The 25,954-nt window shown below is 41.6% G+C and overlaps 1 protein-coding gene across 1 annotated transcript in view; it reads left to right on the forward strand.

Annotated features, from left to right (window-relative positions):
- FRY (FRY microtubule binding protein) overlaps positions 1–25,954 on the forward strand; it is a 261,267-nt gene that overhangs the window by 200,727 nt on the left and 34,586 nt on the right. Inside the window, exons 44-52 of the mRNA XM_084842986.1 lie at positions 4,251–4,858; positions 6,220–6,317; positions 6,412–6,582; positions 6,989–7,129; positions 9,188–9,367; positions 11,317–11,478; positions 12,532–12,606; positions 16,852–17,022; positions 25,078–25,278. Of these exons, the coding sequence (XP_084699112.1) occupies positions 4,251–4,858; positions 6,220–6,317; positions 6,412–6,582; positions 6,989–7,129; positions 9,188–9,367; positions 11,317–11,478; positions 12,532–12,606; positions 16,852–17,022; positions 25,078–25,278 (1,807 nt within the window). The remainder of the gene's footprint in view (positions 1–4,250; positions 4,859–6,219; positions 6,318–6,411; positions 6,583–6,988; positions 7,130–9,187; positions 9,368–11,316; positions 11,479–12,531; positions 12,607–16,851; positions 17,023–25,077; positions 25,279–25,954) is intronic.

Here is a 25,954-nt window from a genome sequence, read left to right on the forward strand (position 1 = left end):
GTGAAGGGGCACCAGTGTTTCTACAGCCACGATACAGGGAGAGGTCTCGATATCCCCACTCTGATTGGGAGAGAGGGTCAGACTGGTCCTGTCCTCCAGGTCATTGTGGTGATTGGGACCACTGGAATTACTACTGACCTCAACTATATCCTTATGGACATTATGTTTATCTGGGTGCTTACCGACACCGCCGAGAAGTTTACCTATTGGCTTTCCTCTCTTGCTCACCAGTTGCAGAGACTTTTATGCCACCACTGCCTCTTCCACCAGTTTAAGGGCACCTTCTCCTGTGTTGCCGATGCCTGTTCCACAGTGTTCCTTACTTCCTCCTCAGCAGTCGGCTCTGGAGTCTTTCAATAAGCAGAGATTGGATGGGTGCAGTGCTCCTTCTCTGCTTCCACAGACTGAGTCCCCAAAGCCTGATGACCAAGATGTTCAGAGGGGTTCTTCCTGCTCCCCGAGGGAGGATTACCAGTCTGGCTCAGCTTCGATTTCGTCCATTGCATTATCTCTCTCATCGCCCGATAATACTGTGGGCTTTCAGGATCCATCCTCACCATCAGAGGATATGGGTCATTTCACTGAACAGGTTTCTAGGGTGGCCCAATCACACAGCCTCAAGACTCAACAACCTGTGGAGAGAATTAAGGATCCCGTGTTCGATGTTCTCCATACCAACTCAAATACTCCAGTCGCCATTCCATTTCTTCTGACTTTATTGCAGACAGTGCAACTGTCTTGGAAGGCCCTGTCTTCCATGTCTCTGACCTCTAAATGCCTGGAGGCTATGTATAGAATCCAGGAGAAGGATGTGAGATTTTTATTCACCCATCCTCCACCCAGCTCAGTTATTGTGGAGTCGTTGCAAGGCAGATCTCATCAACTGCATTCCTCTCCAGTCAACAAGGAAGGCAGGAGATTGGATTTGAGGGGTAGGCATATATACTTCTCTGCTCCCCTTGGATTATGGGTTACAAATTATCAGGCAGCTATGGCTCATTACCAACTTTTTCTTTGGGAGAAGGTTGGTTCCCTGTGCGACTACCTTCCAGATGATCAACGTGAATTGGCATGGGTCTTTCAACTGGAGGACAAAAAGGTAGCGAGGCAACAAATTAACACTGCCAGGCACCAAGCTGATTGTGATGCCAAAGCTGTGGTGGGAACCACTGTGCTTCACAGACATGCCTGGTTAAGATTGACGGGTCTTGCACAGGAGGCGCATTCTCGAATCAAAGACCTCCCATTTGACGGTGAGGATTCATTTAATTCCAAGACCGACGCGGCCATGGACGCTATTCAGAAGGCTAAGACCACGGCAAGGAAGATGGGTGTCTTGCAGGCTCAACCACCTTTTAGGCAACACCATTGGTACCGTCATTCAACTTTCCACCAGTCTAGACTTCATTCAGACCAGCTATTGCAGCAGCAACAAGGCTCCCAATGGAAGCGCAACTTGCGTCGACATCATGATTCTAGTCTTCCCATAGGAGGCCAGAGTATACGAAGAAAAAATGTTTTTGACTGTTCCCTTCTGCTGCTCCCGGATCACTCTCCTATCTTCAGCTCCTGTCTCACAGTCTTTTTTCCAGCATGGCAGAGAATAACGACAGACTCTTTAGTGCTCACTATTATTCATCGAAGTTACAGAATCGAGTTTGTGATGCCCTCCCTTCTCGGGCATCACAGCCACATCCTCATCTCCATTACTTCTGGAGGAGGTAGACAAGCTTCTTGAGAAGGGGGCAGTCAAACCGGTCCCTCCATTGGAGTTGCACGAGGGCTTCTATTCCTGCTATTTTGGGGTGCCCAGAAAGGATGGTGGGCTTCGCCCAGTTCTGGATCTCAGAGTGGTCAATGTGTTCATCCAGAAAGTTCAGAATGATCACATTGGCTTTGATCCTACCCTTGCTGCAGAGAGGAGATTGGTTCGCAACCATCGATCTGAAAGATGTGTATTTTCATATCGCAGTAGAGGAGTTCAGCCAACGCTTTCTCCAGTTTACAGTTGATGGTCTTGCATACCAATTCGAGGTCCTGCCTTTCGGGCTCGCTACAGCTCCACAGCTCTTCACGAAACACATGGCCATGGTGTGCGCCCATCTCAGACTTCAGGGGGGTCCAGATTTAGCCTTACAATGATGACTGGCTCCTCGTTGCTCAGTCGAAGAGCCGCCGACAGAAAGCCGTTCTTCTCATGTTGGATCTGTTGAGAGACCTCAGCTTGTGTGTGAACACAGAGAAGTCGGTTCTGGTGCCATCCCAAGTTGTCCAGTTCATTGGAACTTTTATAGATTTACTGGAGGGGCGGGCGTTCCTTCCTCGGGATCAGGCATGAGTGTTAGCGCAGCTTGCGATGGACGTTCCAGCTTGCCATACTGTACAGGCTCACACAGTACAGAAGCTACTTGGGTTCCTGGCAGCTACAGCAGCAGTGGTCCCGTATGCCCACATCTGCATGAGGACATTGCAGAACTGGTTCATCATGATACAGATCTTCAAGTGGTGCATCGCCCGGGCCATCAACTTTACTGTGATTCATATCGCGGGCGAGAACAACACCTTAGCCGACCATCTAAGTCGCGCCTCCCCAGTGTCCCACAATTGGGAACTCAGTCTGAGCATCCACAATTGCTTGTTTCATCATTGCCATCGTCCTGCACTGGACTTTTTCCCATCCAAGAAGAATGCAGTGTGCTGCAGGTTCTGCAGCCAAGCGGGCAAAGGTGCACAGTCTCTCAGAGAAGCTTTCGCACAGGATTGGGGCAGATGCTTCCTCTACATGTTTCCACCATTTCCTCTCCTCAACTGGGTAGTAGCGAAGGTGAAGGATGGATTGAAGGGCATCCTGATTGCACTGTGGTGGCCCAAGCAGCCTTGGTTTGCCAAACGTCTGCGTCAGTCCAGAGGAGACTATCTTCGGCTTCTGTCAACACCAACCCTGTTGTCCAGGGACGGGGGCAAAGGGAGGCATCCAGATCTACCTACCTTACATCTCAGAGCATGAAGGATCCGACAGTAGATCGAACAAACTTACCTGCTTCGCTTTGGTCTGTTCTTGAGGCAGCAAGGAAGCCCACTACCAGGAAATCTTATGCTAGTAAGTGGGCATGTTTTACACTTTTTGCTAGGGACAATGGATTCAACCCGGTCCATTGTTCTTTACAGGACACTCTAAAATTTTTGTCACTTCATGAGCAAGGACTTAAATGTTCTTCTCTTTGGGTCTATGTAGCGGCCATGTCAGCTTCCTGTCCCAGTGCTGAGGGATCCTCAGTTTTCTCACATACGCTCATCCATCAGTTTTTTAGAGGAATTAAAAATCTGGCCCCTCCAATGAAACCTCTGGTACCAGCATGGAGCATATCTGTGGTTCTGCATGTGCTAACCAAAAAAACTTTGAGCATTCATTCAGTCCCTGTGTGTAGCCACTGAGTGACTGCTGCTAATCTGCCCCTTGCTTTTATGTGAGGCTTTCCCTGGCCTAAAAGCCTCACTTCCTTATGTGGCAGCTGTGCAGGCAGCAAAAGACCTCACAATGGAAGTCCAGTTATTACACTGGTATCTCCCAAATCTAGTTGAAGATTTGTCCAGCATCTAGGGACAGAATTATTTTCTGCTCCAAGACAGCTTTCTCAGCAAAATTTCCCTACTTACATCCTTTGTGTAGTGATGCCCTCTGACCATACCCAAGCCTGCCCAAGGGATACTTCTGTAAGTCCTGATCTGCACCCATCGATCAACAGCCCACATGGTTGGATTAGAATATCTCTGCCAATTACCCCTGATGGTGTCACATTCTGTTTGCCTCTAATTCACCTATATTTTCTTTTTCAGTTATCTATTTTTGAAGTATAAGCTGTGTATATTTTGTAGAATGGGCTTTCCAAAATTACTTTTAATACAAGTAATGGCATCACCTTGGTCCAGTAACTCAAGTGAACACGTGAGTTTTTTTATTTGCACACATGGGAACATATGAACAGAAATAAATGCTATGGAATTCATTGCTGGGAAGTGCTTTGCATTCGTAGTGGGATTGCACCAGTGACGGAGTCTCTAATGTTGAAATGAATGTGGTAGATCCTGTTCACCTGGAGCTTCATGCATTGAGTCCAATATGTAGGAAATATCTAGGAAGGGATAATATTCTACACGCATGCACGCACACACTTACTTCCTGGTGTTTTTGTTCCTTATTACAGCTGCAATTAAATCCTTCTTGGTTTATTTATTTATTTTCCCCTTAGGTCATCATCGCCAGACTTAACATCAAGTTCAAAACTGACCGCAAACCGGAAGAGTACGGGACAGCTGAATGTGAATCCAGGAGCTGCAAGTGGCAATACAGCTACCGCTGAGCGCAGCAGGCACCAGCGGAGCTTTTCAGTGCCAAAAAAGTTTGGCGATGTGGACAGATCCTCTGATCCCCCTCGCAGTGCCACACTGGACAGAATACAGGCTTGCACGCAGCAAGGCCTCTCCTCCAAAACTAGGAGCACCTCCTCTTTAAAAGACAGCCTCATGGATCCTAACAATATTAACAACCCAGCAAACCTGTTGGCTACCATCTTCTGGGTCTCTGTGGCTTTGATGGAATCCGATTTTGAGTTTGAATATCTAATGGCACTAAGGTTGCTGAATAAGCTACTTGTTCATTTGCCACTGGATAAAGCAGAAAACAGAGAAAAATTAGAAAAGCTACAAGGACAGCTGAAATGGACAGATTTCTCAGGACTGCAGCAACTACTGCTTAAAGGTTTCACCTCCCTTACCACCACAGACCTTACACTACAGCTGTTCAGTTTGTTGACTCCGGTGTCACGAGTATCCATGGTGGATTCTTCCCAAGCTATAGGTATAGCCAATATATGTTTAGTTTATGTATGTATTTCTTCTTTTTCTTTTTATATAAAAATATAGTACACAACTTTATTTCTCGATATATAATACTAACATCTATCTTCAGAATATGATGTTAGTTAGGTTGTGTAGATATAGTACACTAATGCTGATTTCCAACTCTGGCTAATATGCTCAACTACATGTTATAAGAGATACAGGACTACTGTCAAAGCAGCATCTCCATGTCTCATCCTTCCCTTCTCTCCCCTCCCTTCATGGTGAATTATAAGGAAAGAAAAAGCATGACAGGAATATAGGAAGCGACCTTATTGGTCCATCTAGGCCAGTACTGGCAGCTCTGACTGGCAGCAGCTCTCCAGGGTTTCAGGCAGGATTCTTTCTTAGCCCTACCTGGAGATGCCAGAGGTTGAACCTGGGGGCTTCTGCATGCAAGACATGTGCCTTCCCGCTGAGCTACAGCCCTCCCCTCTCATTCCAACTTTCCCTACCCTTTCTATACAACAGAGCGTGAAGTGGGCATTAATGTAACATTAGCTGAAGTGTAGGCAGGGAAACTAGAAGCACAGTGTCATCACATCACACATTCCTGCTGTAAAGACATACCTTCTTTTCAAATCTAGTTTCATACCTGCATGAAACATCTAGATTCTGGCAACTTTTAGAACCTGGCATAGGCAACTGTCAACTGTGTCACAGGGGCAGAGTTAGGGACATGCCCAAGCACCAGAGGAGTGCAATATAACTTTGTTTCACATTTGATTCTTGCAGCTACCTTGCAAGACTGAAAGATAGTGCTGCTGAAGGCCAGCTAGTAAGCTCCAACATTCTGTCTGCTACACAGCCCCACACAATACCTATTAAAATAAATGGAGGTTACAAATCATCATTCCTTGATTGGTTCCTCCTTCCTAAATTGGTTCCTAAATGTATGCATTTAAGCATGCAGAGAGCTCCCTTCTGCTAGAAGTTTGCCAGATGGCAAAGTGAAACTAGATAGCATCTCTTTTGCATTGCGGAAAACTTAAGTATATGAAGTTGTGGGACTGGAAGTCTAACGAGCATCTATTATAAGGAATATGTATATGGTCTTGACAGTAATTGTTATGTTTTGCATATAGAAATAAAAGTTGATCCTGAAAATATGCACAGGTAGCATTTCTTTACTGTCATAGGGATTATAAAAGAGAATAATATGTTAAAATAATACCACGTTGCATGTGGTTGGCATGTTGTTGTGTAAATGCAACATGTTTTTAATGTAGGCAATATATGCCTTTATTATGACAGCGTACAATATGTTTTCAAGTCTATAATGTTCATGACTTCCCAAATTTCTGCTTTTTTTGATGCTAGGGTTCCCGTTGAATGTTTTATGCCTCCTGCCTCATTTAATTCAGCACTTTGATGGCCCAAATCAGTTATGTAAGGATATAGCAGAGAGGATTGCTCAGGTACCATCTTTGTTTAGTACTACATGCATCTTATTAAATCCCAGGAGTACTTTTATTTTGTTCTTAACATAGTTTGATATCCATGTGTTGTTAGGTCTGTCTAGAAGAAAAGAACCCCAAGCTGTCAAATCTTGCACATGTCATGACTCTTTATAAGACACACAGCTACACAAGAGATTGTGCAACCTGGGTAAATGTTGTTTGCCGTTACCTTCATGAAGCATTTGCTGACATTACTCTGAACATGGTTACCTATTTAGCTGAGGTACGTTTTTACTAGTAACGTCCTTTTGTATCTTCTCTGACAGATGTTCTGGAGGCTTAAGGGCAACATTATGTTTATTTGTTTATTTATGAAATGTATACCACCCAACTGACAAATGTCCTGTGGATAACTTGCTGTGTTATCCATGTGTAGCTAATTAGGTGCAGGCTCATAGGTTAATTTTTGATGGTTACAACTGATGCAAAATAAGTTATCTATAAACACCTTATTTGTGCTCCTTAATTCAGTAGATGAGGTATCTGCATGTAGCTAAGTGCATTAAGATTCCCACCTATGATTTTTAGAGTTACAACCCCAAACTCTAAACATTTGGCCACTGTAACAGCAACATTAGTGCTTTTTTATTTAAGAAGTTATGAGTTCGTTTGTTTAATTTTTCTCACAGCTACTGGAAAAGGGACTTCCCAGCATGCAGCAGTCACTTTTGCAGATAATCTATAGTCTTCTTAGTTATATGGATCTCTCCGGCATTCCTGTAAAACAGTTTAACATGGAAGTGTTGAAGACCATTGAAAAATATGTGCAGGTAAGTATTGTATTTACCTCATACACCTTGTACAAAAAACAGTGTGCATTCACTCATGCATTCACTCGAGAACTCTAGTTTTATTTATTCATTTGAGGTATTTTTATGCCGCTCCTCAGCCAAAAAGGCTTCCAGAGTGACTTACATGTAATCAATTCAACAAGACAGTCCTGCCTCAGGGTTACAATCTAAAAAGACATGACACTCAAGGAAAATGGAATGGGGAGGGAAAAGGGAAAAAATAAATTCTTTCAGCAAGGCTGATGGAGTGGCCCTGCTCTCCCTCAGCTCAGCCTGTTGGAATGCCTGCTGGTGGTGGCAGATGAAGGAGGAGGAGCCTTCATGAGGGAGGCCTTTCTGCAGGGCTGGTGGAATGGCCCTGCTCTCCCTCAGCTCAGCCTGTTGGAATGCCTGCTGGTGGTGGCAGATGAAGGAGGAGGAGCCTTCATGAGGGAGGCCTTTCTGCAGGGCTGGTGGAATGGCCCTGCTCTCCCTCAGCTCAGCCTGTTGGAATGCCTGCTGGTGGTGGCAGATGAAGGAGGAGGAGCCTTCATGAGGGAGGCCTTTCTGCAGGGCTGGTGGAATGGCCCTGCTCTCCCTCAGCTCAGCCTGTTGGAATGCCTGCTGGTGGTGGCAGATGAAGGAGGAGGAGCCTTCATGAGGGAGGCCTTTCTGCAGGGCTGGTGGAATGGCCCTGCTCTCCCTCAGCTCAGCCTGTTGGAATGCCTGCTGGTGGTGGCAGATGAAGGAGGAGGAGCCTTCATGAGGGAGGCCGTTCTGCAGGGCTGGTGGAATGGCCCTGCTCTCCTTCTCATCTCCCTCCATACAGTCTGCTGAAATGACTGCTGGTGTTGACAGTGTTGCCTCTCACTTCTGATTTAGCAGCAAACCATTGTGTTGCCCTTACAACTGAAATTGGCAAACTGTGATTTGTTACTAAATCAGAAGTGAGAGGGGAAATAGATGAGGGTAGGGGAGGAAACGTGGGAGCATAGGGCTTGTTCATATATCTCCAAACCATGTTTTTGTGTTATATCTGAATCAGCCCACTATTGTCAGCTGGTACTGCATGTGCCAGAAGTGATCACTGTCTAATTAGGGCTGAATGTATGCTGTGGCAATCAGTGCCAAATTCTACAGTCAGAATGAGTTGCAGAATTCAAACGTATTTGCATGCAGTTACTTAATATGATGTATTCTGCTTCCCAGATTTACATTTCCGGGGGGGGGGGTTTCTGCAAGGAGTGGCTGGCAGACATAAATAATATGAGTGGAAAGGGGAGCAGAGAATGTTAGCCACAGGGGTGGGCAACACACGGACTGCATGCGGCCCCCATGGCCATTTTTGTAAACCCAACTTGCCCTGCCACCTCACCAACAAAATTCAGCATCATCATGACAGCAAGGAAAAAAAGCCTCTTTAAAAAGGAAAGTGAACGTTTTGCTGCCAAATTTTGAATTTTTCAAAGTAACAATGAACAGTAACAAATTTAAGTACACCACATGTGGGTCAATTTCTTTACAGTCTTTCTGATCACTCAGGACCCCTATTGGATACAAGCAAGATTACCTGATAAAGTTATCACTCATCATCCTAATAGATCACACCATAGAGTTCCATGTGGAGGAGGAAGTTGTCGTGTCTTATTTTCAGTATTAGTGAATTAAATAAATGGATACCATATTCCATAAAAAGTGTCAATTTCTACTTGGCTTCTTTGAACCCAAAGATGCTTAGTGATTTTCTCCATTTGTGCAATGTCCCAATAGCTCTGCTTTAAAAAGGGGACTATTTTAACGCAAAATAGCCCTTTTTGCTGCTGCCACTGCAGTGCAGCCCCTACTGGGGTGGGGGACAGTGTAGACCCCTGATCCTGGACATTGCTTACCCTGGCACTAAGGCCATCACTGTTTGCTCCGTACTCTGTATTATACAAAAAAAGTTAAATAAGATGCAAAGATAGAACTGGATTCGTAGGCGGTGTTCTTGATCTTCTTAATAGATTTTATTTCCACTTATATATAACATGATGTCTTCTTTGTGAATATTTGTTTCAGAGCATCCACTGGCGAGAAGCCCTGAATATACTAAAGTTGGTAGTTTCACGCTCGGCAAGCCTGGTTTTACCCTCCTACCAGCACAGTGAACTTTCAAAGCTGGAAATACATCGTGTATGGAACAGTGCTTCTAAAGAACTGCCTGGGAAAACTTTAGAATTCCATTTTGATATTTCTGAGGTACTATAATTTTTTTTTATGACAGTAAACATGTATGTCCAGTGCATGTCCCCATGAAAGCTAAAGCAAACAGTAAACCAGTATATTGCCTTAAAATAAATAGGACAATATTCAATGGGGCTGCTGCAGTCCCATCTCTGGAACTTTGTTTCGCCAATTTTCTCAGTGCACAACATCCAGTTCGTGCTCCTGATTATTAGAGTGCAATGCCTGCACTTTCTCTTACACATGTGCTTCATTGCAGCCTGATTGTTTGTGTGAGCTTTTGAGTTGCTATACAATTAATAGGTGCATGTTTTCTTCTTTAATTTCTAATTTGTTGTGTACATGGCAGGCAGCAGACCAAATTTACTCTATGGCTGCCTCCACGCTCTTTCCTTATTACTTCCATATCTCTCAGGGTTGGAAAGGTCTCCCCAGGAGTGGGTCTCCCCACCCTGAGTTCTTGTGCAGCCCCCCAGAGGTTAGGTCCAATCCTGGTCAGCAACCTCCTCAAATGTAGATACTTCCCCTTCAGGTGTTAGAAGAAGCAAAGTACTTTCTCTTTTACATTTCTGTCCAACTCCCCTTTCATCTAGCTTGGGAGTCTCTCCCTTCACTCCTTTTTTCTTCTTTCTAAAAATTGCTCCTCTTGTGAAACAGATTAGATCTGTTGGATGTCGGTAGCTATTGATTAAAATCCAAAGTGCTATAGGTCCTTTGCTCCAGTGCACATTCAAAGCTCCCAATAAGGAAAAGCTTCTTGTCTCTCTCTGTTGTCAGGGTCAACAGCTTAACAGGGAATGTGTTGATGGAATTCTCCCCTGATTGGGAAATAAATCCAGAAGCCCTTGCTTGCTTGGAGCTTTGGTGTGCACATCGTAGATTCCAAGTGATCAACTCAGTTGTTTCAGTCATGAGTCAAAATAAAAGATTACCTTAAAAAGAAATAATTTCCCATAATGTCCCGTATTTTCTACCTTCATTTGTTACAGGTACAATTAGGGATGTTGTAGAAATCTGCAACAGAACCAAATGAGTTCAGATTTTCATGAATCCGACCAGCGGATTCCACTTTGGACCGGCTTTTGCCCTGCTGGGCAGATTCCGCAGACTTGCAGACCAGTTTTCTAACTTTCTCAAATTTTGTACAAATTTTGGTGTAGAAAAATACGAAAATTAAAAAAACAACCAAAAATGTGTGTTCCCCCCATAAGCTAAAGTGTGAAGTTGCACATTTTGGGGTATTTGCACATTTTTGCATGAGCGAATTTGCACAAATGCAAATTTGCATAAATTCGGAAATAAAAAAATCCGCTGATGGGCAGACAACAGAACAAAAGGCACCTGACAATCTGCAAAACACAGATGGAATGGATTTTACACAATCCGTACATCCCTAGGTACAATACATGAGAGTTCTTGCTAGTGGCTATGGCACTGTAAGTCAGCAAATGAACATCTAGGAAGTACGATCAAGCCCCCAAATAATAACAATATCAGGAAACATGGCTTTTGGAAAAGCCACATTCTCTTACCATCTAAGACACGTGATATTAAACACAGATCCATATATGACAATGATGATAGCATTTTCAACATTGCCTTTCTGAAACCATGTCTATTGTGAGATGTCCATAAATGCAAAGACACTGCTGCCTTTGGTGGAAGTGATAAATTATGTATTTTGGAAAATTGAAGCAAGTAAATGAATGATATAGAAATGGTATATTAATTTTTCACCCAACATATGGAGTATTAGCTCCCTCTGTCTCTCTTTGGTATAGTGAGAATATGAGCTGTTAATTCACATCTCAGCCTCAAATTTACTTGGTGGCTTTTGGGAAGCCACTGCCTTCCTGCTTAATCTAAGAGATACTACTGATATGCATTACAGGGTTCTTGCAAGGATTATTGAGAAAATGTGTGTAAAGCCCTTTACAGTGCCAAATATCCTGTTTTCTTTTAAGACTCCAATTATTGGGAGACGATATGATGAGTTACAGAGTTCTTCAGGCCGGGATGGAAAGCCCAGAATAATGCCTGTCACTCGTAGTACATCTTCAACATCTTCTGGGTCTAATTCCAATGTCCTTGTTCCTGTTAGCTGGAAGAGACCTCAGTATTCTCAGGTAAAATTCCTACCCAGCTGCTTGAATGGACAGGGATATCCTGGCTTCAGTTATCTATGCTCTGGTAACCTCCAAGTTAGATTACTGCAATGCACCCTACGTAGAGCTGCCTTTGAAGATGGTTCAGAAGCTGCAGCTCATGCAATATGTGGCAGCCAGATTGATAACAGGAACAAGAAGGTCTGAACATATAACCGATTCTGGCTCACTTGCACTGGCTGCCTGTATGTTTCTGAGCCCGATTCAAGGTGCTGGTTTTGACCTATAAAGCCTTACATGGCTTGGGACCGCAAACTGATGGAGTGCCTCTCCAGGCACGAGCCTACCCGTACATTACATTCAGCATCTAAGCCCCTCCTCTGGATGTCTCATCCGTGGGAGGCTTGGAAGGTGGCAACAAGGGAAAGAGCGATCTCAGTTGTGCCCCCCCCCCACCATTTTGGAATGATCTCCCCAACAAGGCCTGCTTGGCACCAACATTGTTATCTTTTCAGTGCCTGGTAAAGACCTTCCTCTTCCCTCAGGCGTTTGGCAGCATATGATTGAGGTTTTAATCAGGTCTTGTGTTTTTCTTATTGTTGATTGTTTAAAAATTGTTTTAGATACGTGTGTGTGTGTGCTGTTTGTTTATGTGTTTGTATGTAAATGGCTTTTATAATGTATTTTTAAGGTTTTAATCTTTGTAAACCTCCCAGAGAGTTCTGGCTATTGGGTGGTATAGAAATGTAATGAATGAAATGAATGAATGAAAATTTAGTGTTTAAGAATAATTACTAAAAACATATAACTCTGGGCTGTTCCTTTATATGCATCAGTGTTCAAATTACAGGATGTCCAGAGCAGACCCAACCCCATTACCCTCTGTATCAGCCCATGTAGCTACTGTTTTTTCGAAGATATTGGGGATGGGGGCATGATTTGGCTAAAATTGGGAGGAGTCAGGAATGGAGCTTGAGGATTTCATTAAGCACCCCCCCCGCTACCTTTTCTACCGTTATTCAGCACGAATACTTATGACATTACTTCAAAATCTCTTACCTTTCTTTTTTAAAGAAAAGAACAAAAGAAAAATTGGTGCATGTTCTTACTCTTTGTGGTCAAGAAGTTGGCCTGAGCAAAAACCCTTCGGTAAGTCTCATATTTCTTCTTACAGTGCTTATGCATAATTAATTTAAATGCCCAGTTGTAAATGTTATCTTCCATTAGTCTGGCATGGTCTGACTCTTCCATAATTAGCAATCCTTAATATTACTCAGCCAAATGCAAGCAGAAGAAGCAGCACGGAAAACATCGTGTCTATCCATCAACCCATCTGCTCCCCTTATTGGGGGATTACAATAAAATGCGGTTCTGTAGCTAATTCCTTCCAGAATTACTTAACTGTTTATTTAGGCATTATGGCTATCTCTCAGAATAGCTTAGCAATTTAAGAATTTAAAGTCCATTATGTCTCTTTGAGGTATATGTGGACAGAATGTGACAAAAAGGGTAGGTTTCCACAAAAGGTCTTGGGGAAGCAATAGCAGCATCTCATTCCCAAGGGTGACAGCTCTTTTGCTGTCATGGAGAGTGAAAGTCTTGGGGAAGGAGGGTGTCACTCCAAGGAAGAGGGAAATGGTCTTTTAGAAGGGACCCATTCCGTGAGGACAAATAGATATCTCCTTGAATTGAGGATATGCCTCCAGGAGATGAGGGGCTCCTAGTAGTAGGTGAATTGATAATTAAAAACATAGAAAGATGGGTTTGTGATGGATGTGTAGACTGCATGGTGACTTGCTTGCCTGGCATGAATGTAACAGATGTTATGCCTCCTCTAGATAGGCTGATAGTGCTGGACAGAGGTCAGCAGTCGTGATGTGCATTGGCACCAATAACATGGGGAAATAAAGTCATGGTATCCTGGAAACAAACTTTAGGTTGCTAAGTAGAGAGGTGAAATTCTGGATCTCCAAAGTAACATTCTTTTAAATGCTGCCTGTTCCATGCACAGAACCAGCTAGACAGGGAAAGCTGGGGGTCTCGGTGAATGAGACCTGCAGTGCATGAGACAGTGGTATCAAGAGGAGGAATTTTGATTTGTTAGGATCTGGGGAACATTTTAGGACAGGACGAGTCTCTACAAAAGAGATGGACTCCACTTGAACTAAAATGGAACCAGACTGGTGGTGGTTAATATCAATAAAGTGGCAGAGCAGCTTTTAAATTTAACTGTCAGGGAAAGCTGACAGGAGGTCCAGGTTGGGATGAATAATCTTAGGGGACAAAGTTGAAAATGTTTCCAATGGTCCAAATGAACTATGCAATGAGCATGCAGTGGGACAGGATAGCCAATCAAAGGCCAAAGGACCATAGGGAGAAACACACAGGACTATGTTTGGTGAGGGACATCATGCACAGATTTTTATATGCTAATGTTAGACACCTCCAAGCCAAGATGGAAGAGTTGGAATACTTGGTTTTAAAGAAGAATGTATATATAGTGGGCACAACAGGAATCCGGTGGAATGGAGAGAACCAATGAGGTATGGTTATCTTTGGGACAGTGTCACTTTGTATGTCAAAGATGGTGTAGAGTCAAACAAACTAGACATCTCAAAAGGGACAGACTCGTCCACAGAATCACTGTGGGTTGCAAACCAGACCCCAAAAGTATATACTATCACCTCCCTGACCAAAATACTCAGGGTGATCTTGAAATCAAGAGTGAAATCAGAGAGGTATCCAAAGGAGAAAATGTTGTTGACTTCATTTACCCTCACATAGACTGGGTAAATACATGTTCTGATCAGAACAAAGGTGTAAAATGTCTAGAAACCCAAAACAACGGTACTGAAACAATTGGTCATAAAACCAACCAGACTCCCGAGGGGGGGGGGGGACTCTTAACAAGATTGTCATCGTCATCATCATCTAGATTTCTAGCACACTTTTCAGAGTAAAATCCTCACAAAGTAGACTTGCTCTTAAGTAATGCTCAGGACCTCTTGTGAGATATGTTGTTGAACAGATTGGAAACATTGACCAGAGTGCTATCAAATTCAACAAATATGTAAGCAGACAATCCCCAAGGAAGTCCAGCACACTCACATTTGACTTGAAAAGAAGAAACTTCTAAAAAACGAGAGGACTAGTGAAAAGTATGTTGAAAGGGAAAGTCAAGAGAGTACAATGATCTCTCCAGAATGCTTGAAAGTTATTCCAAACCACAATAATAGAAGTTCAAGTAAAATGTATACCACAAATTAGGAAAGATACCACCAATCCAAGAAGACATCAGCATGATTAACTAACAGTGTCAAATAAACTATTAGAGCAGGGATAGGCAACCTTATAGGCCTGTAGGCAAATTTTGAAATTTGAGAAACTCTCCTGGGTACAACCATAAAATGGCTGCCATGGGTGGGCATGGCTACTTACAAAGGTCAAGTAACCTGCCATGGGAAATTAAGATGGCAGCAACAAGAGGCTCTTGCTTCACTTTGAAGCAATCCCAGCGGCCAGTAGGAAAATATAAAAAGATTTGGCCTCCATACCTGAGGACTAGAAACCAGCCAGTGTAACACCAATTTTTAAGGGATGATGCATGAAATTAGAGGCCAGTTAGCTTAACATGTATTCCAGATAAATCATGGAAAAAAGCATTGAAGATAAATTTTTCAAGCATATAGAAGTCATGCTGAAGAAGAATCAATATGGCTTCTTCAAAGGTAAGTCCTGGCAGCCACTACAAATGGCAAAGAACTGGTATGATATAATCACATCAGCCAGTCCTAATTAGCAGTCTAACCACCCTACTTTGAACTAACTGAAGTTTCCAGACCACTTTCAAAGGCAGCCCTACATACTGTATAATGCATTGCAATAATCTAAATGGGAGGTTACCGGAGCATGAATAACTATGGTAAAGCTCTGTCAGGATAGAGTCATAGTTGGTATATTGGCCTAAGCTGATAAAAGGTGCTCCAAGCCACTGAGGCCACTTGTGCCTCTAGTGACAATGATGGATCTAACAGGATCCCTGCACTTTGAACCAGCTCCTTTAAGCGGAGTGCAGTCTCCTCCAGAACAGGCTGAGCACCACTTAACCGGACAGATCACCCACAAGTGTCTCTGTCTTGTCTGGATGGAGGCTCAGTTTATTGATCCTCATCCAGTCCTTCCTTCCTTCCTTCCTTCCTTCCTTCCTTCCTTCCTTCCTTCCTTTATTACATTTTTATACTGCCCAATAGCCAAGGCTCTCTGGGCAGTTCACAATTAAAACCATAAAATACAACTTTTGATCATCCCGGATCATCCCAGAGTGCAGGACACGGAATAATGGGCTCAAGTTACAGGAAACCAGATGCCGGATGAACATCAGGAAAAGCTTCCTCACTGTTAGAGCAATACAACAATGGAACCAATTACCTAGGGAGGTGGTGGGCTCTCCCACACTGGAGGCACTCAAGATGAGGCTGGACAGCCACCTGTCAGGGATGCTTTGGCTTGGATACCTGCACTGAGCAGGGGGTTGGACTCGTTGGGCTTGTAGGCCCCTTCCAACCCTACTATTCTATGATTCTATGAACTTGAAAGCAGTGGTTCAAATCCCCAGCTGCCTCACCTGTATTAGATGAAAAGGAGAGGTAGAGCTGGGTGTCGTCCACATTAAGTTTAATAAAATTGTAAGTTTGAGGAAGCTAAGCATCCCAGAGTTATCTGAGTAATAAAAAATAACGGTGAAATTAAGTGTAATGTGCAATTGGGGAAAAACTACTATAGACCAACTTTTGTTCAACATTAGTCTGTTTCTTAAGACTGTGTGGACAGAATCTACCAAGGAACTGTAAAATAAACTCACTCACACACACACACACACACAGAGTTGAATCCAGTGTTAGTCCCACTTAGAGCAGACCCATTGAAATTAATGGGACTTAACCAAAGTCCCATTCATTTCAGTGGGTCTCCTCTAAGTGGGACTAACATTCAACTCAATTTATCTGCATGTTTTTACTTGAAACAATTTGGGGGGCAAAGAGTTGATTCAAACCATTTGGAGGGCAAAGAGTTGATTTATCTCCTTGTCTGCCCTTTCTGCAGTTGCATTTTGTTCCCATAAATGCATATAAACACTAAGGCAGCATCAATCTGCACCCCATTAGGAGGTAGCTTGGACGTGTTCCTGCAGCTCAGAGTTGAGTCTTTGTACAAGTTTAATCTGAAGGCACCTGTCCAACATAAATAATAAAAAAGAACCTTCTAAAAATACCCACTGAAGGAATTAGGTGTGTACTGAAAATACAGCCTTCTGAATAGTCCATTAGACTTTTGCTAACAGAAAGAGCCACAGAGGAACAAGTTTTTAAAAGAAAATCCGTTTTGTTTTTTTAGGTAATTTTTTCTTCATGTGGAGATTTGGATCTAGTTGAGCACCAGACAAGCCTGGTGGCTTCAGAGGATGGAGCACGTGAGCAAGAGAACATGGACGACTCAAACAGCGAGCAGCAGTTCAGAGTCTTTAGGGACTTCGATTTCCTAGATGTGGAGCTGGAGGACGGGGAGGTACAGTACATTCTCTCTGAAAGAACTTTGCTCTTACCTCAAATTGAACCACATTTTAACCCTTCCCAACAGTAAATAATGTTCTTTTTATATTTTAAGAAAAAGCTTAACTAACGAACTTTACACTTTATTTTGAATGAACCTTTTGGGGTTGCGGGGGACATGTTTAAACAGCATTAGTTCAGCAGCATAACTCTTGGCAGGCTACCCTTACACTGAACATTAAAAAAACAACAACATGTTTTTTTGTTACTCAAGGAGCCCTTTAATTTTTAGAGAAACCTTATGGAAGGCTAGAGCTGAACATTCTAACGAATGACACAAATACGTTTTCTAGAAATTAAAGTGAAATGTAATAGTTTTAAAGATTCAGTTGTCTTAAATGCCCAGTCATTAAGAAAATACAGATTTTGAACTTAATGAACATGTTACACAACAAAACTATCCATTAATTTCATCAGTGACCTTCCAAAAAGCTAAACTTAGACCCGAGTGTGTTTGTGCGCGTATGTGATGTTTGTGTAGCATCAACACTTTGAAATCACCAGAGCACTGCTCTGCTTGTGCGTGTTAGCAATTTCATCAGCTCTTGTAGGATAAAAACAGAAGCCCAAGGGCCTGGAATCAGGTCTTGGCAGGTAAAAGCCTGTCTGTTCATCTTCAGCTGGAGTTTCTGCAAGGGAATATTATCCAGTTTACATCATATACTTGAAGGGCAAAGGACTTCCTGTTTTTGTTTCATTTTGTTTCTTTCTTTTTTAAGCATTTTACTGATAATGTCTATCTCCTCCCTCTGGGAAGAATTATTTCTGTTTGACTGGAAAAAGGGTCAGCATTAGGTTCTGGAGGGTACTGGATAGTGCCCCAACAGTGTTGTGCCCCACCTTCTTCTACACAGAAAAAAAGGGCACCAGATGAGTAGGAAGGGGAAAGAGGGCCAGAAAGTCAAGAGGAGCAATTTTTAACAGGCATTCCCTTACCCATGAGGGTACTTCTGTGCCACACATTGCTGGAGAGACCACCCCCCTTCTCTTCCTCCCATCCAAAAGATAAATTCCATTTAGCACAGCCTTCCCCAACTTAATGCCTTCCAGATGTGTTGGACTACAACTCCCATCATCTCCCAGCCAGCCATGGGGAAGGCTGTTCTAGTGTGTCTCAGGCTAAGCTGGGTGATCTGTTGTATGGAGGGATGGCGAGAGAGAAAGCACATGGTAGGTGCGACAACCTGCTATTTCTCGGGTCTTCCAAAAAATGACCCTCTTGCCAAGGAACACAGTGGTATTCCTTGGCAAGAACAAGAGAGTGTTTGACTACAAAGGGTGAAAAGGTGGAAGCAGCACCTGGTAGCTAGCTGCTTGGCATCCTTTGTGGGGCTATTGACTGGTGTAGTTACATCAACCACTTCCTGGTTGGTTTGGTTGTGAGCGATAACACAGTGACAGCCAGAATTAAATATTTGGGAATGATGTCAGCTGTTTTTAGACATTTCAAATGTAGATCAGTAAACAAAATGCAGTGACAGTAGAGACAAAATGTGGAGACAAGAGTACAGGCTCTGCCTTTGAGTTATCCCGCTTCAGGTTGTAGTGATAACTGTGCTGACTTAGAAGTAAATTCCATTGAAACTGAAAGAACTTACTGCCCTATAATGCATTTTGGTTTGGGCATTTTAAAGAAGAAATGTTTGGTGGAGTAGATCGCATTCCCAAGTACTCTGAAATGCATCTGACAATGTGGTTTCTGGTCCATGAAAGCCACAGAACATTTAATTGTTATTTACAAGTAATACATTATTTGATATGTAGCACTTATAATGTGAACAACAGTTTACAATAACTGTTATATTCTCCCTCATGTGGTAGGGCCTAACTCTGTGGTAGAGTATATGCTTGTCCAGAGTTAATCCCTTGAATCTCAGTTAAAGGATCTCAGGTGGCAGGGATGAGGAAGGCCTCTGCCTTAGGCTTAGAACAGTAGTAGGCTACATGGATAATCATCTGTGTCAGTGTGAGGCAGCTTTTAATATACCCTTATATGTTTGAGGACAAGAGATGTCAACTTGCCTGAGGGATACTACTCTTCTCCTTGATGTGCTAGCTTTCCATGTGCAGGTAGTTGTTGTTGTTTTTTAATAGGGGAAGATTATAAACTGCTGTTCCTGTGGAACAGTTGGAGAAGGACTCTACCACATGATTTTGCTCAACGTGTAGAACTCCTTATGGATTCCAGTATTACTTCTAGTATCAGAGGCAATATGATGCCTATGTACACCAGCCCCTGGGGAAAACATGTGGGACGGTGCTGTTGCACTCATGTCCTGCTTATGGACTTCCCTAGGCAGCTCGTTGGCCACTGTGGGAAAAGAATGATGGATTAGAAAGGTCTCATCCAACACGGCTCGTCTTTTGTCTTTATGACTATACCTTAATTGGTTGGCAGTTGACCTAAGGATAAAACTCTGAGTGTGCATTTCAATGAGTATAGCCAATCTTGGGGCCCAGCTAGGATACCAAAATGGATGCAAGGGCTTCAGCAGGATAAGCGGATGAAGCGCAATGGTAACAAAACCAAAGTACTATCCAGCAGCTCAAGAAGCAAAGGAATAGCAAGTGTTAGAAAGGGATCAAGGCAGTTCCGGAAGGCTGTCCTATATGTTTAATCACTCCAGCCCAATAATTGGATTGAGCTAATAAAAGATTCTGTAAAAAGCAGATAGGTCTCGTCAAAGGAGCATTGATACATGGTACTTACTTAAAGTGGCTGTAAGTATACTGGAGAAACAAAAGTAACTTTTTCTGAAGTGTGTTTTTGTTAAAAATATTCAGAAAATGGTTGCCACCGAGCTAATATTAAATAGCCTAGCTTGCTTTAATATGAACTTACTATTAAAGTTGCAGAGTGACTTTTATTTTGGCTAAACTCAGTTCAGTGTATGAGAATACTATCTTAGATTAGCAGATATAAAATAAATGCTCAAATTGGCAGAGGATCACTTTTTCATGTAGAGTAAGTATTAAATCTATTTTCAGTGCAACCCTATGCATGTTTACTCAAAAGTATGGTCAATGGGATTTACTCTTTGGTAAGTATGCATAGGATTCAAGCCTTAAGGATAGTTCTTGCTTTGTTACTTGACAAGACTTACAGTCCTTCTTAGTCTCTTTTCCAGAAGCCAATAATCTTTAGTTTAATTTAATTTAGCATGCCAAAGGTCTATTGCTGAAACTGAACTGCCTGCAGAATAGTGTTTTAAATGGATTCTGGATTGATGTATGAGACTATTGGCAAACATTAGCAACTACAAATGAGTTATACAGATGAACAGATTACACTAATATAATACATTGCACCACATAAAATTACTAAAGGGATGCACCATCCCTGTTAAAGCTTACAGGGATGCTGCATCGCCCAGCAGTGAAACAACTCCATGAAATTACGGTGTTTCTGTGTAATGTTACTGTGCAGCTGTAATATTGCTGATCTCCTAACCCTGGTTAAGAGTTTGGGAATGGGCTGCAGTTCCCTCTTAATCAGTGTTTATAAATCGTCCTCTGGTTTTGTCTGCATTTGTCCCTTATATGCAGCAGGTAAACATGGAGCCGTGTTCACTACTACAGACAAAGGAACAAGGGGGACAAAATAAGCAGCTGTCTCCTGTTTTACTGATACATTTTGGTGCAGTTCTCCAGGTTGCAACCTGGCAGCTCAGTTTATATTAAGGCATTTCTTCCTGTACTTTGCCCTAAAGAACAGAAAGCTGTTGTTTTTAATGTCATGATTTCATGTGAATGTTTTTATGGCATAATGCGTTGTATGGCCTTATGGCATAAGGATGATCAAAATAACAACAACAACAACAGTAATATAATTTTGTCTTAAAAATAGCTAATATTCTCTAGCCACCAGCGTGTGAGGAATTGTAATAGATTCCCTCATTCCGCAGGAAATAGAACAATAATACTTTTACCTTCACTTTGATAGTTAAACCTCAGGACTAAGTCAACTATGAAAGAATCCTCCCAAATGAGTGTAACCACCACAGATTTTACATGGGAGGTTACTTGTTTGAAACTCTAGGAATCTCATGGCCTGTGTTCAAAACTTTTATGTCAGAGAAAATAAGCTAGCTCCAAGCTGGGGTGATACAAGATTTCAAGATACAAAGCCTTCAGAATTGAGTTGTATAATGGAAAAACACATTCATTTTTAACAATAGCAACATTATCGGCAGTGCTGTAATGTGTTTCCTGTTATTGAGTCAAACATCTTTGTCCTGAAATGCCTTCACAATTAACTTTTTATACAAATAAAAATATAGGAACAACTTCTGGCCTGAGAGAAGAGGCAATAATGTCTTACAGTGCAGTCCTGTACATGTTTCCTTGGAAGTAAGCCCCATTGAGTTCAGTGGGGTTTACTCTCAGGTAAGTGGGTATAGGATTGCAGTCTCCATCGCTTAATTTAAACCTGTAATTAGATTTGGTAGATCTTGTCTTCCTATATATCTAAATGAATTAAACAGTGTCAGGAAGTTTAGGCTAAACCAGTTGTTTACTATTTTGTTTTTCAGCTTAATATTATATGGAGATTAATTGCTGTTTAGATTGTTCACAGGTTCACTAGATGAAGTGATGTAGTATTTTAATTAGGTTATGAAAGCCAATATTGTGGTATTTTAAGCTTTTGTAAAATTAAGGGTAGGAATAAATGGGTCGGTTTAGTTGCAGTAAGTTAGATTGTAGGGCAAATGAGTATAAGAGTATGTTTAAACTAAGTATGTTTACAAATACTTTTCTTTATTTGTTTCCTATTTGTTATATCTGCTATTCAGGAACTTCAGGTAAGATAATGCTATTTGAACTCACACATGCTAGTAGATATAATGTATTGTTTGTAGCCTGTGATATATTCTGCTCTTTCAGTGTGTGTGTGTGTGTGTTTACATGTATGAAGAGGTTTCCACCTCATGCTACGCTTTAGAAATGTTTGATAATTCTAAAGGCAAACCACTGGTCTTTACAACCACTGGTTTGTCTTTAGGAGCTGGTTTAAATGTTATGTCTACTGTAGTACCCAGAGTGGGATTCACAGATCTCGTTCTTGGTGAAATCCATGAAATGCAGAAATCATGTAGCTTACAAGTCCACATATGAGTCATATGTGCATTATAAGAAAAAGTGAAGGGGAGTCGCCCATTCATCTACTTTCCCCACTTGTTTGCAATCTGTGAATCCCGACTAGGTCTCAAGTCATAAACCAGTGTGGGTTTTTTTTTTTAATGTACTGGGTATTTGTGTGTGTGTGTGTGTGTGTGTATGATACATAATGTATATGTGGCTTGTCACTAGAATGCTTGTTCAATATGTGAATGCTACTATCTGATGGTGCCTAACATAGCCATTATGCAAGAATCAGGCAATATGTAATCTGAATTAAAAGTGTGGTGTGTTTTTTTTCCACAAATAGCCTGAAAAGAGAGAGAGAGAGAGAGAGAGAGAGAGAGAGAGGTTGGTGTAAAGCAGCACAACACCAAAACAACAAGGAGGCTCTGGATCCACGGTGGATGCCGTCAGTCTTAATGGAAACTAAATAAGAAAGATAGAAAGACTTAACAACAGAGTATTAAACAAAAAATATTTAAGCTAATGTTTCAGCTTCCACCTTCATCAGTAGCTCTGCTGTTAAAAATCAGAGCTACTGATGAGGGTGGAAGCCAAAACGTTTAGCTTAAATATATATATATTTTTAATACTCTGTTGTTAGTCTTTCTATCTTTCTCATATATTATGTTTTATTTATATATATATATATTTAATATTAAAATATTAAAAACATAATATATGAGAAAGATAGAAAGACTAATAGCAGAGTATTAAAAAAATATATTTAAGCTAAACGTTTTGACTTCCACCCATATGTTGTTGTTCAGTCGTTAAGTCATGTCCGACTCTTTGTGACCTCATGGACCATAGCACGCCAGGCCTTCCTGTCCTCTGCTCTCTCCCGGATCGTGCTCAAGTTCACATTCATTGCATCGGTGATGCTATCTAGCCATCACATCCTCTGCCGTCCCCTTCTCCTTTTGCCTTCAATCTTTCCCAGCATCAGGGTCTTTTCCAGTGAGTTTTCTCTTTGCATTAGGTGGCCAAAATATTTGAGCTTCAGTTTCAGTATCTGTCCTTCCAATGAGCAGTCAGGGTATAGGCTATTCATGAAAAAACACTATTTTTAGTTCAGATTACATATATCCTGATTCCTGCATGATGGCCATGTTAGGCACCATGAGGCAGTAGCATTCACATGTTGAACAAGCATTCTACTGATGTGCGACAGCACCTCCGGGGTCCTTAAATCTTTCATGGTATTGTTTAAGAGATACTACCAGACTAAATTCTATGCCAATACCTGAAGTTTAAGAGGAATGGCAAAGGGGTGGAAGAAAGGAGCAGCTAGCACTGTATTTCATCCTCTGCCCTTATTTGGCAAAGAGTAGTGGAAGAGATTTGGGCGAGGCAAAGACTTATAATAATAAGCTGCATATAGACTGACATCATAACTTTTTTCCAGTTGTAATTAGTGCTGAAACAAACATTTAAAATTCAGGGAATTCGAAACTGCCAAATAAAAAAATGTGATGAACGATCTTAAAATCCTGCAAAAACCTGCTTCCTGATAGTGACACACCTTGTCAACACCACAATAAACCACCAGTTCACTTGTGCAAATAATCATTTACATGAGTGGTTTACTGATGCTAGACTGTGGCTGCACCTCTGTGAACTGAAAAATCACAAGTTGCCATTTTCGCAGCTCACCAAAGAGGAGCCATGATGCTGTACAAGTTTGTCACTCCAGGGTTACACTGCTCACGGTTCACATGAGCAGTTATTTGTGCAAGTGCGATTATGGAAACGGTCAGTTTTGCATGGTAAAACACAGAGTTCTCCCCTCAAAAGTTGTCCGGGGAGTTGGAGTTGTGCCAGAAGTCAAATTCATGTCAGAAATCTATAGTCAGATTTGTTTACTGTTTTTCTCTAATCTTCATTTGGTGTTGTGCACTTGTTTCAGCACTATCTGCAATGATCTTAGATGGTGTTTATTTGTAACTGCAAAGAAAGTCCTAAAAATACCCATGCCTCCCAGAATCAAGCATATCAATCATAATATTAATGACTGAAGCTGCAGTCCTAAACATATGTACTGGGGGTAATCCCGCTGAATAAAGTGGGACTTACTTCTGAGTAAACAAGTATAGGATTTCATTGCACAATCTCAGCTAGATATAAGATGTATCAATAGAGCATGACTTAAAAAAAACTAATTTCAAAAATAAACTGGTGGTCCATTATAAAAATGATTTTTTTTACCTTAGAAAATAACTTCTAATCTATAAAATAAAAATAGGGTTAAAGCTAAGGGCTCTGCTGATTTGGTACCTTGCATTGTGCATGCTAAACAGAAAGTGTGTTCAGATCAATCTTAACTCTGCTCCTGTATTCATATATGTAGTACAGAAAATCTGAAATATTTTGTTTGTGGTGTGCTATTATGCTCTTATCTTAAATGTAATGCTTAAAATAGCAACTAGAAGAAACCCCTTTTTCAGCAGTTTAAATAACTCCTGATAATTTCAAATAGATGAAAATCCTGCCCAATAGATGGTGTCTTTTACTTTTAAATGGGATGTGGTGGGGGTGGGGGAGTCTTTAAAATGCACCTCCACTGTAAGCCATATGGAGGTAAATAGAATGTGCCTGGTACAGCATTTTGAAGATCAAAGTTTGGGATGCAGGGATTTTTTTGGAGAGTCCTTGTTAACCACATTGTTGTCAGCTCTGCTTAGGAACTGCTATAGCTTCATTTTCCTCTGTTGTTGGTGTTTTAAAAAAATCTTTTTATATACTGGTAATTTATATGAAAATATTTTCTCCTAAAGGTATACCTTTCTTTAAATTATTACCAACTTACAAAATGTTGCTAAATAAAACTTTCATGGGGGAAAATTAGTAGCGTAGTGGCAGAGAAAATATGCCAATGCTGTGATTTCAGGGTGAAAGCATGGACAATTTCAACTGGGGAGTACGCAGGCGTTCTCTTGATAGTCTGGACAAGTGTGATATGCAACTTCTGGAAGAAAGCCAGCTTTCAGGAAGTACACCCAGCCTAAACAAAATAAACCATGAAGACTCTGATGAGTCATCGGAGGAGGAAGACCTAACAACGAGCCAGATTCTGGAGCAATCAGATCTAGTAAGTAGTAAAATATAGGCTGCTAGAAAGTATGTGACATTAAACATTTAGATCCTGGTGTCCTATATTCATACTGATGTCAGATGACCTTATGTAGGTAAGTACATTCTTAACTACTTTCTCTTTTCATGGTTTGCACTCATAAAAGATTTAGGCCAGTTCTAAATGCAGGAAATATCAGATCTGATGCGGTGCTTTATTTTGCAAGTTGTTATATGTCATGTTCAATTCCTGGCCTATGTGAACTCTTTTGACACGTGATTATGAAAACAAAGCTTCTGTTTTCAGTAAAACTTCACAAAGGAAGCAGGGGGAAATAACTTCTGGAATATTAAAGTAGATTTTCTTTTAAGACCCATACAGAAACCTTATGAAATTAATAATAGAATTATAAGCTTAAACTTTTCAGTGATCACCAGTGGAGAATACAACATTATTTTCAAGAATATTTAGACTATCCATAGGACAATGATTTCATATGTTGGATACAATCCATGTAAAGTTCTCCTATGTACACTCCGCTGAATATGAATGGGAGTGATGCAAGAGCACTATTTGTGCATCTCCTGTTCGTTTGGGCGGCTTGCACAGGAGAACCTCCTAGTGGGTTGTGCCCTTAGTCTAAGAGCTTCTCTACCAGAAGCAAAAAACCTGCATCCTTGCTGGGGCTTTCTGC

The sequence above is a fragment of the Heloderma suspectum genome, chromosome 3 (genome assembly GCF_057233095.1).
Source record: "Heloderma suspectum isolate Gila_16-S chromosome 3, 16-S_ref, whole genome shotgun sequence".
In the NCBI taxonomy this organism is placed as follows: Eukaryota; Metazoa; Chordata; class Lepidosauria; order Squamata; family Helodermatidae; genus Heloderma; species Heloderma suspectum.